Here is a 12,371-nt window from a genome sequence, read left to right on the forward strand (position 1 = left end):
TAAGGCAAGGATAAGAAGAATGGACAGAGCAGGAGGGTAAGGACCCTTCATGGAGTCCCACCTCAGGGGCTCTGTGCTGCCACTGTGTTGGCAAGCATGGAAGAAGGAACAAGGACAGAAGAAGAAAGCAAAGAACAGAGACTGAGCTCAAAGCAGCTATTGTTTTCCAGTTTCCTGACTGCATTGGAGTGGGGAGTCATAAAATCATTCACACGTGCTCCCTAGGAATCTCATATGACTTCCTCAAAGTGCCCTTTCCATCTGGACACAGTGGGGTCACACGGAAAGGATAACTTGGATGTCTGTGAGTCTGAGCAGGTGTTCCCTCTCCATCTCCCCAGTCTGCAATGCTTCTCCTTTCAACTTTCATTTCATTCCACAAAGAACAAAGCTGAGACCACTCCTCAGTCCAGAGTATGGGAGTAATTGAGCTTCCCTCTCTGGCTCCAGGGCCATGTTTGTAGGCCCACTTCATAGGTATGCCTTACATATTGTCTGGGTAATATTATTTGAAAATTCCCCACTCAAGTAGAACAGTTAGCACATCTCCCCATGACATTAAAATCATCTTGGAAATGGAGAATATCTCAATGGTGATATGATTCAGAATCTTTTCTGCATAAAAAAAACAAATTTATGCTTTTAGGGATGTCTAATATAAAACTGAGTATGATAATTTAAATATTTCCAATTAATTATTTGGAAAACATGTGAAAAATAGTTCACTTTATAAAATAAAAAGGAAGGCTTCCATGACCACAGCAAGCATTACAACTTCTTTTCTTTGCAAATTCCTCTCTATACTTATCGAAACTGGATGAAAACATTAAATAAATTAACATGTGCTATAGAAATAGAGAGTGCTATTAGAATATGCCAATGTGTTAAGAGCAGTGAAGTATTTGGGATGATACCAGAATGGCTGCCCTACACATCCTTTGAAAAGTCACCAGACAGCTCAAGCATGAACACCTGATCATGGGCTTGTGAGTGTGACATGAGCATGTGGGAACATGTGTATAGTTTGTATATCAAGAAATAATGTATCTGTTTATTGATAAGAGAAATGCAGCAGGCAAATGCTTTGAGATAATTTGTAGAGTTTGAAGTGAACCAAGAGCTTGATTCTGTGAAAAGTATTATTTCCTAGTGACAGGACTGGGGAAACTTGCCTTACTGGTGACTAAAATTAATGTTTCTTCCTAATCTTCCTCCTCCTCTTCTTCCTCCTCCTCTTCTTCCTCCTCCTCTTCCTCTTTCTCCTTCCCTTTTTCCCCCCTCCTCCCCTTCTCCTTCTCCTTCTTCCTTTTTTTTTTTTGTACTCAGAACCAAACCCAGGGCCTTGCTCTTGGTAAGCACTCTGTCTACCACTGAGATAAAAACCACAACTTTTAAAATTATTGCAAACAAAGGGTAATATGATAAAAACATTCACCAAATAAATGGCTTTGAAATGTGAAGACTTAAACATGGGTCTTTATGATGGTTGGTAAATGGGGGAAATGGCCCTCCCTCATCATGCCATTGATGCCATGTTAAAAGCATCTCCCAACCTCTTACTTAGAACCTCTTACTATAGCTAGCAAAGATGATCATGGCAAATTTTGCTCCTGAGATGTCTTGTTTTCACAGCATAGCCTGACGTCTGCTATTCTGGGGGGAGCACATCATAGACCCTGTCCCTCTCAGGCTATACACGGTGAACTCAATTAGACATTCTCATCTCCCCTGGTGCTGTCAGCATCTCCTCATGGTCTGAAGGCCACCAGTCCTTGGCTCTTCTGCTGCATCTCTTACCTTTTCTCTTCTTTGTCACTATGCTTGTATATTTCACAGCTAGGCCACAAAGTAGATCCATATATTTGTTTTCCAATAATGAAAGCCAATATCGAATATCAAAGGTTAAGCAAAATTTGTAACTGAAATCTATCTTGTAAAAATGTAGGTCATTATTCTTTATTATTTCTTAAAGCACTTTCTTAAATTACTTGCTTCTACTATGAGGAAAACAAATACCAGGACATAAGGGGTGGTGAAGGTCAGAATTAATGTGCTTTTCCTAATTAGTCTGTCTGTAGAAGGTTACCCAACTTGTGCCTTCGCTCTAACTGCTTAGAATCAGGTTTATTTTAATGGAGTAAGAAATGCCCCAGCCACCAAAAAACAAAAGTAAAGCATCAACACCATACAGTAAAAGATATAAAATGCACAGCTTTAAGGACTACTGATTTGGATTGGGGTGTATTTTTCTTTTTATACTTGCTAATTACTTGTGTTTTGTATCCTGAAGAGTCTTTGCTTGGCACTGTGGGGAAGGGAAGTCCGTGAGACAAACATGAGCGACAGTCATGTAGTGTCCTTGAGTATCATGAGGAAAGGATAGAGTGTCATCTGCAGGGTACTCAGTATCACTGATCACATTTCTCCTGAAGACAAACACAGTGGAATTACAAGCAGATGCTTGTGTGCACTCATCTCCCCAGGGGCTGCTACAAAGATCTCCCCAAAGGCAGTCGCTGCTTCCTGGGCAGGGTCAGCAGTGCAGGGAGTTTAAAAGGCTGGAGTGATTGGCATCCGGATACTATGGCAGTCCAACCTCCCCTCAAATGATCATGGGCTTGTTTTACTAACAGGCAAAGAGTGACAAGGAGAAGGAGGGTCACCTTTGGAATGCCAGTCTGAGCAGATTTCAGATTTTTACCTTTACATGGAAAGAACAAAATTCTTTGTGTAAATCAAATAGGTTCATTCTGCATTCCTGGGGGAAAAAAGTGAACATGATTTACTTCCTCCTCCAGCATGCACCAATATCCGTTTGAGTTGGACAAGAGGGAGGAGGCGAGTTTGGAGAGAGAAAGTACTGTTGTCTGCATGCAAGCAGGGAGCATTGCTTCACAGTGCCTGTGTGACTGCCCAATTATCATAAAATAATTTTCAATTTTCCATTTCTTTATACACCCACTTAATCCATCTCAAGAACAAAATAGTCATTTTATGGTGACGTGTTCTCTCCATATCACATTTTTCAGATCATTAGAGAAGAGTAAATTTATATGAATTTTAAGTTATAAACATTATGTTACATGAAAAAGTCAAAACCCAATAGTTGATTTAAAATTCCTGAGATTTGGACTGGAGAGGTGGCTCAGTGGTTATGAGTGCATGCTCTTCTTGCAGGGGCCAGGGTCTGGTTCCCAGACCTATGTGGTGGCTCACACAGTCACCTGTAATTCCTGCTCTACAGGCTTTGATGCTCTCTTCTGACCTCCACAGGCTCCTGCATACATGGTGCACATATATTAACACTCAAGCATACATGGTTACACATACAATAAAATCTGAATTAAATAAATGGATGCTAATATCTGCCTGAGTTTTAAACAACCTGATGTTTGGTAATAACCCAAATTTGGATTTGAGGGAACTGCATAAATACTCCACAATCATAGAATTGGAGCTTGAAGATCTCAAAGCATTAGCATTTGATACAAAGCATTGTAGTTGATGAGGACTATTTGACCTGCTGCCCAGTTGTTTGCTTAGTATTATATCCATTTAGCTACCATCAATAGCAGAATCAAGCATCACATTTTAGTGTAGAAAATTCCATGTAACTTATCCTCAAGATAACCCTTAGCCAAACATATCTTGTATCTATAAGAATGAATGAATTAATACAACATTCATTGATCATCTGTCAATATTACAGAAAATTCTTACTTAGAAAAACCCCCAATTCTAATAGGGATTTGAATATTAAAAACTGTGTGGCAGCTTGTAGCTGGCGTTTAAAGGGAGCTGAGCAGCATGTGTGCAGGCACAGAGCACAGTGTATTATCTGAACTATCCCCTTCCATTCATCCTCTCCTACCTGCAAGTAATTAATACAGTGTAATTACACCAAATGTAAAGAAAGGGAAATGAGGCTGCAGAAAAGAGTAAGTTTGTCCAAATGCATTTAGCTAATAAATAATGCAACGTAGTTCTACAATAAGTGCCTTTACTCTGCTCCTAAAGTCCTCACTTTTATTCATAAAGACATGGAGGAGCTAATTCATGGTCATGAATTTATACTGCAAAATAAATAAATGACTGATACTATAATATATTCAACCTAAGGATTAGAGCCTTCAAAACCCCATGTATTAGAAAACAAAACAATACAAGCATGTCTTGAAGAACAAAGCTTAATCGGACTCATTATTTTTCTTGAAGGTAGAATTCATAATCCCGATATCAATAATTTGCAATGTTAAGCAGCATTTGGAACATATATCTCTGTGCTTTGTTTCCATGCTGCCAGGTATAAATTTGAGAGCACTGAACAGTAGAGTCAGATTTTCTTTACTGCAGCAGCGAGAGTTTATATTGAGACTTGAACACACTGCTCTTGAGCCTGGAATGTATTATGAGCACAGATACATAACCCATCAATAATGGGGAGGGGGCAGATGTCTGGTATTTTCCCCCAGATAAACTTACGATGGCTACATCACCATCTATTTGCCTTTGTGTTTAAACTTCATTTCTTTTCATGTTTTGGGACACATTTTAGTGAATATTTCAGATTTGTAAAGAATCATTAAAAATAAGGAACATCTTGGTTTGTCTTGACATTAAGAGCAGATACATCATATTAGGGATCACTGGGATTTGTTCATTAGATTGGACATCGAACTTAACAACTGTGTGAAGTATAGATGAGTGTGAGCTGGGCTCCCTGCCTACCCAGCCATCCAGTTCCTTGTAGCTCCATGAAACTAATTGCCAGACAGGAAAATCTGCCTTGAAATGTCCTTGGAAACATGGTAAATAAATAAACAAGCAAGAAAAAAAAACCCAAACCAAACCAACCAACCAAACAAACAAACAAAAACACGAAATCTGGCAGAACTTAGTTAACTACAAACAAATTAACCAAAAAGTAAACCCCAAATCGTGCAGCACGGTTGGCTCAGAGCTCTGGGTGATGAGCATGTGATCCATGTGGAATAGTCCCTTACACTGTGTGAACATATGTTGTGATTGGTTTAATAAAGAAGCTGACCAGCCAACAGCTGGACAGGAGAAGTTTAGGTGGAAGAGCCAAACTGAGAATACTGGGGAGAAGGGTGGAGTCAGGAGTCACGAGAGGGTGGAGTCAGACACAGAGAGAAGCAAAATGGACATGCCATAATGAGAAAAGGTACCAAGCTTCATGGCAAAGCATAGATAAAAAATACGGGTTAATTTAAGAGTTAGCTAGTAACAAGCCTGAGCTATTGGCTGAGCATTTGTAATTAATATAAGCCTCAGTGTGTTTATTTGCTCGGTGTGTTTATTTGGGAGCTGCTGGTGGGACAGAAACTTCCACCAACACACCTGCTTCTCAGAATCACGACTTTTGTGTATTTCTCATTTCCTAACTTTGAAGGAATAGTCTTTAGGAATTCCCTTTTATGGTGTGGCCAACCCCAAGCCCTTGATTCAGAATCAGTTCAATGCCTGGTTCCAACTTGACATCAACAGTCCCAGCACCTTGGGTGAGCCACTTACACAGTTCTGTCTCCTAGTGCCTTTCAAGGGTGGAGTACTGCTGTTGGGCACTGGCAGGAATAAATGAAAAATCTAAGTAATATCAGTTACACTTAGCTCCCTGTTTAGGGAAGGTGAATATTTAAAGAAAGCTGGGAAGTTTATTTTGAGGGGCTGGGGAGACATCTTGGGTCAGGACAGTGCTTGCCTTTCAAGCATAAGGACTTCAGTTTGAAATACAGAATTCACAAGTTAAAACAAGACAAAACTAGGCACGGTGGTGTACACTTGTAACCCCAGAGCTGGTGAGGTAGAGACAAGATCTGTGGGACTCTGGCCAGGCTGTCTAGTGTATTTGGTAAGTTCAAGGTCAGTGAGAGAAGCTAGATGGTGCCCAGTGAATTATACCCCTGGTTGTCTTCTGACCTATGTACCATTCACAACACACACACACACACACACACACACACACACACACACACTCTTGAGCACTCCTACATGCACATGAATATTGTTCTCTCCATACACAAAGGTAGTTTTGAAAAATCTGTTCTAACTCACTAATTGGATAAATGCATAAATGTAGATAAATGACCCATCTCAATAAAATAATAAAATCATTTAACCAAATCTGGCAGTTAAGCCAAAGAAACAAGCCAATTATGAAGGTTGTTCTAAGAATTAAAAGGAGGGCTGCAGAAACAGTGCAGGAGATAAAAGCACTGGCTGCTCTTGCACGGGACTAGAGTTCAATTCCCAGTACCCAGATGGGGTGGGAATTATGACTGCCTATAACTCCAGCTCCAGAGACTGGAATTCCATTCTGACCTCTGTGGGCACCAGCATGCCCATGCATGTGCACATACCCACACTCACACACACAGTCACATAATATTTAACACACACACACACACACACACACACACACACACACACAAATATACATACATCTTTATTTTTCTCTATAGAGAGAGTGAAAAGGAATCTTAAGTAAAGTCAAGCTATGAGTACACAGTGAAAACCAGCCACGCCCCTTCCTTTTCTCAGGAAAATCAGACATGCTCTGGGGACCAGAGCCCCTGAGACTGGGATGTGCATCCCAAGTACATTCTGTGCAGCTGGAGGCTGTGTGGTAGACAGAAGGATCTTGCTCAGTGAGGTCCGTGTTTATGGCTTAAGTTTTTTAAAGAGGAATTTGGAAATGCTCCCAGACTCTGCATCTGCCCCTGGCCCTTGCACCTCAGAGGAGGAGGCCAGTGAGGGAGATAGCAAAGATGACTAAATTTATTAGGAATGGATAGACCACTCTATCTTTTCACACAGCAACAGTAGGCGATCCCACTCAGAAACCTGCCTGTTGGCTGGCCTGCAGACCGATCAGATGTGTTTACTATAGCCAGCCCCAACCGAATGGAGACAGAATGCTATTTCCTGAAAGAAATGTTTCCCAAGCCGACGTTCAACCAGACAGACAGTGTCTATTTCCTTTTGAGAAAGAGTCCATCAGCTGAGACTTCCTCTTCATAACCTACATTGACTTTCTTTTGTTGTTTCTCCATCATGAAAGATATTAAGCAGAAGTTCAGCATGTCGGGGAACTTGAATTCAATTTTTAATTATGATGATTTTGATGTGTGGGGAAAATAGTTAAGCACACATTAATCTCAATATATCTCAGCTAACAGGTAATCATGATTTACGACAAGCGTACATCGGCAGTCAGTCTCACCCATAAGCCAACTGTTTACTCTTTTAGGTAAAATCAAAACAGCAACGTTGGATTTTCCAGCTCAAATTCCATTTCCTTGTCTTTACATACTAATATTTTTAAAATATGATATTTTACCAAAATTTTCTCACAGATTAAGCCAATATCTGAGTTTATGTAATAACATAAACCTTACACATTGTGTATCTTAGTTTGTGTATGTGTGTGTGTGTGTGTGTGTGTTTGTGTGTGTGTGTGTGTGTGGTTTCGTGTGTATAAGTATGGCACTCATGCCATGATAAGCATGTGGAAGTCATAGGACAACTTTTGGTATGGGTCCTGTCAGTCATCCACCTTGTTTGAGGAAGGGCCTCCATGTTGTTCACAGTTACACAGGCTGGACTAGCTGGCCTGAGGCTTCTGGGTATTCTTCTGCCTCCAACTTCCATCATGCTACAGGAGCACTGGCCTTATAGTCGCACATTACCACCTCTGGCTTTAACTTGGGTTCTATGGATCTGAACTCAGGTCCTCATGTTTCCATGGCAAATGTGTTACCCACAGAGCCATCTCTTCAACCCCCTTGTATTTAAAAACAAAACAAAAAAAAAAACAAAACAAAACAGAAATATGAAGTCTGGACATTAATCATCCAATTAAATATTAAATCTTTTCTTTTACATGAGTTGTTTTGGTCATGGTGCTTCTTCACAGCAATAGAACAGCACACAGGAACTTACTCTTTACACGTGTGTTATTTGCATTGACTTTCATGTTTCCAAATATTGCCTTCACTGTTGTTCGTTAACACTTTTAAACTTTGTTCCTGTGACAGGCAGAAACCTCCCTGGCTTTACCACAGTGCCATCCGGGGAAGGTGGGTTCCCTGAGACTAGTCTCCCCCAATGCTTCCCACAGAACAGGAGACATTAAAAGTTGTTGTGGACTCAGCCACAAAGGTGGAAATCAAACAGCCCTCAGATATCTGATGTCACCCTCTGCCCAGTAAGGGTAAATGCTCCTTCTGACTCTTTCCACAGGCTTTGGTGACCACATGTGTTCTCAGTGGGCAGGAGGCATTTCTGAAACCCTTTTGCCAACAAGACGCAACATACTCTAATACCTAATGATGGAGGCTGCCCGAGGACACACTTTGATCCAATGGGCTCTCTCCTCTTTCCTTTCCTCACTTGCCTCCTATCTGCCCTGCCCCCAACACAATCCTAAAGGGATGGATGTGTTGACACAATCAGGCTACTATTATAAAAAGGCTGAGTTCATTTTTCTATAAATAGACACCATAAAAAATTCATTGTAAAGAGATATCAAAATAATGGACAACACCTTGGGGTGTAGCACTTTCTCAAATAAAAGTGTCAAATACACTTACCTATAAAATCTGGGTGAGCTGTTCTGGGAAATCTGCAGTAACCATCTCCCACGAAGCAGGTTCCCTTTGTCATAGCAGCCATGGGAGCTGGGAGAGAGGAATCCCTCCTCTCTAGATAGTACACAGGAGAGGGACCATTGACTTCTGCAGGAGGAAGCCACCAGAGATGGACTGTGGTGCTGTTGACTCCTGTCACCGTGGGAGACCTTAGCTGAGCAGGAGCTGAATGGCAGAAGGACACAGAAGGGCACTGAATAAAATAGGGAGACACACCCTTGTGCACATCACACTTAAAGTCAAATCAGTTGCTGTCATAGGTGCCTCAATAGCTCTATGAATGGAAAACAGAAGCAGAGTTGAGCTCAGAGATGACTAAACAAAATTTAAATGACTAACAAATTCCTAACACAAAACATGCACACATTGAGGAAGATTTTTCATTGGAAATAATTTCTTTTTTTTTTCTTTTTCTTTCTTGCCAAATACAGATATAGCCACTATAGGTACCCTGAGCCCTTGTTTGTATGCCTGTTGACTTCAAAGTCTCCTTCAATGAGTCCCTCTGGATGTCTCTGACTGAGTGGAGCCTGCCTTATGTGGAAACTACAGAACCCCTTTGAACTGTGCCCAGCCTATGACCAGTTCTGCTAACAGAAGTGGAGCCTCTTGTTCTGACCTGCACTGAATGGGTATTGAGCAGGTGGCAGAAATAATGGACATGGGCAAGGGGGAAGGAGAGGAAGGGCTGGTCTGCCAGGAACAGGGTATGGGTGACTTGAGACCAGCATGTCCCCCAAATGATTGCTAATGCAGGATCAATAACTTTGGGCTGCTAAATCATGTTTATTTCCTTTTATTATTTTTATTCTTACCGTACTGGGTTTTAATCTAGAGGGCCTCACCCTCTCTCAGCTACATGCCCAGTCTACAGTTTGTTTTCATAGACAAAAGATTTTTAAACTTTTCAACATTTGTTTATTGTGTGGCATGTGCATGTGTGCACCTGTGCTCATGAGCTTGTTATCATGGCATGTGTATTGAGGGCATCCAGAGGGCAACTTGAGGGGACCATTTCTCTTCTTCCAGGTTGCAGAGCCTGTGCCAAGTGAGTTTGCCCACTGATCAGATTTTATTCACAGTCAAATCGGGAGGAAGGCATGGCCTTTACCTACACTCCATGCCTGGCAGAAACACAGTCTTCCCCTCATGTCTGTTTTTCAGGAGCAGGTCTCACAATGGAGGAGCCTGTACTGAGGTGTCACATCATCCAAAGTCCAGCTTTGCCTGCCTGTGGGTTCACTGCTGCATGTATAACAACACATACCCATCATTATAGTTTCATACAACATATATATGCATAAATGGCTGTGTGTGTGTGTGTGTGTGTGTGTGTGTGTGTGTGTGTGTGTGTGTGTGTGTGTTTTGAGACAGGGCCTTTCTATATAGTCCAGACTGACTTTGAAGTTGACCTCTTACCACAGTCCACCAAGTCCTTTTGACCACCATGGCCAATAATATACAGGGTATTTTCACTTCTGCCAAGATTCTCTGTTAGCCATTTGTCTGCATTCTCAACTCCTCATGACAACTGTTCTCTTTACAGTCACTGGCTTTTTGCCTTTCCCACAGTATTTGGGATCATAAAGTATACATTGATTTCAAGTTGTTTTCTTCTCCTTAGTAACACTAATATTTCTTTCATTGCATCTCAGCTTCAGCACTATGTAAAAAATATGGATATTTTTATTTTCCATCCATCCAGTGAAGCATGTTGTGATCAACTTCTTTTTACCAATTATCAATAAAGTTGATATAAATGTGCATGCATGCAGACGTTACTGTATTATTGTCACTTCTCAAGTCCTCAGGGAAAATTCCAAGGGGCTAGAAGCACTGGGCCATATGCTAAAAACATGTTAGTGTCTTCCAAAATACAATGCTGTCCCATTGTATCCATGCAACCACTGCAGGGCAGGTTTTGGATATTTTAATGCATGTGAAATGATATCAATGTGCACTGCCTGTCTAGGGTACAGTGGGTACCATCTTTGTATCCTTAACTATTCTCTTTCTGTATTCTTTGGTACGACAGTCATTTTCATGTGCAATTTCCTGATTTTCATTCTAGGCTTAGAAATGATATAAATTAAAGCAAACAGACAAGCAAACACCACTCTGAAGGCCAAATAGAACATCACATGTACAGCACCTTACCAACGCTAGTGTAAGCACAATGGGGTCTAGGCATTGCAGCAGCTGGAAGCACTTGTCTCAGTAATTGCTCATTGACCACTGCTGAGGGACAGTAAGACCTGGAACACTCAGATCCTGGATAGTGGCAACTCCTTGGAGCTGCTAAGAGATTCTACTAATAAACTGTGACTAAAAACTTCCCATGTAACCTGAGGAAAGGAAAATCTAACCACCAGGTTATTGAAAATGAAGGCCAATGTTCAAGTATAATATAGTTTTGTTTGTTTGAGACAAGGTTTTTTATGTAGCTCTTTCTGACGTGGAACTCTTAGCAATCCTCCTGCCTCTGCCTTCTGAGTGCTGGAATTGAAGGAATGGACCATCAATGATGGATGGCCCAGCTTCAATGATGTCACTCTGCTTTAAACAGTCTGGAGCAGGCTAACAGTCATGCCTACTTTAAGCATGTAGGCTGAACTTGAGGGGTAAAAGTGAAGAAAGGAATGAACAAGAGTATAGCCAAGGCTTTGACCAAGAACCAAAACTATGTTTGTGGACTTTTAATTTGTATTTGTATTGACACAGCCTTGTACAGAAAAAAAAATCATTTTCTGTTTCAAGAAACATAATGTGGTATGAGTCCAAGAGCTGAAATCCCTAAAGCATGAGAGGAAATTCACCTTAAGAGCATAGAAAGAAATATTACTAGTTACCCGGAGATGCTGGCCCACTTTCTAAAGACAGGCAGCCAGCTACAATTCTATTTTCACTTTCAGAAGGAGCAGAGCAAAAAGTTCATAGATTTAAATAGAAAATCAACAACTGTATTCATCTTCTGCTGCAGGAATCTGTGTGATGTTTTCGCACATGTATGAATCTTATATGCGTGGCTTCTTTTGGTACTCTCTGTCAAAATCTAGCTAGATGGGGTGTTCTCAGTTGTCATTCTAATAATCCAAAACAAAATAAGAGGATAAACTAGCCTCTTATTTTTGGTGTGTAGACCAAAGGAGAACCTCGGTGTTATTCTGCCACTCTTTGAACACTGACAGTCTCCTTTGACACAGGATGTTTTACAAGCCTGGAGCTAGGGTCAGATCAATTAGGCTGGACTGGCTGGCAAGTCAGCCCCAGGAATATTACTCCTGGTGCAGGCATTACAAACACATACCATAACACCCTGCATTTGCATGTGGCTTCTGGGTACCATAATCCTCTTCTCTCTGCATCTGCCCCTGTTACTTTACAGACACAGAAAGAATGGTATTGGAGCCCTTCCATTGTTACAGTTTCTGAATTCCACATAGGATTCTCCAGTGTTTAGAGCACATGAACATGACATTTTCAGTTTGAAAAATTCCATCCAGCCCACTCCCACTGATATTGAGAAGACCTCCCTCAAATTTTTCAAATGAGAAACTTTTTTTCTACATCCATTCCATTTAAACTAAATACTTGAAGCTTGGATAAACTTTAACCTTTCAGCATTGGAAGAATAAGATCCTTCACACAGGAACTTCCTTCCCAATGCCCATGTGATTGCCTCCCTTATAGTTCTACCAACTG

General features: G+C 41.0%; 1 protein-coding gene across 1 annotated transcript in view; it reads right to left on the reverse strand.

The window, feature by feature from the left end:
- The window catches only part of Ush2a (usherin), a 697,985-nt gene that overhangs the window by 476,421 nt on the left and 209,193 nt on the right, over positions 1–12,371 (reverse strand). Inside the window, exon 20 of the mRNA XM_059281179.1 lies at positions 8,613–8,834. Within this exon, the coding sequence (XP_059137162.1) occupies positions 8,613–8,834 (222 nt within the window). The remainder of the gene's footprint in view (positions 1–8,612; positions 8,835–12,371) is intronic.

This window comes from Peromyscus eremicus, chromosome 15 (assembly GCF_949786415.1).
Source record: "Peromyscus eremicus chromosome 15, PerEre_H2_v1, whole genome shotgun sequence".
NCBI classification, from domain to species: domain Eukaryota; kingdom Metazoa; phylum Chordata; class Mammalia; order Rodentia; family Cricetidae; genus Peromyscus; species Peromyscus eremicus.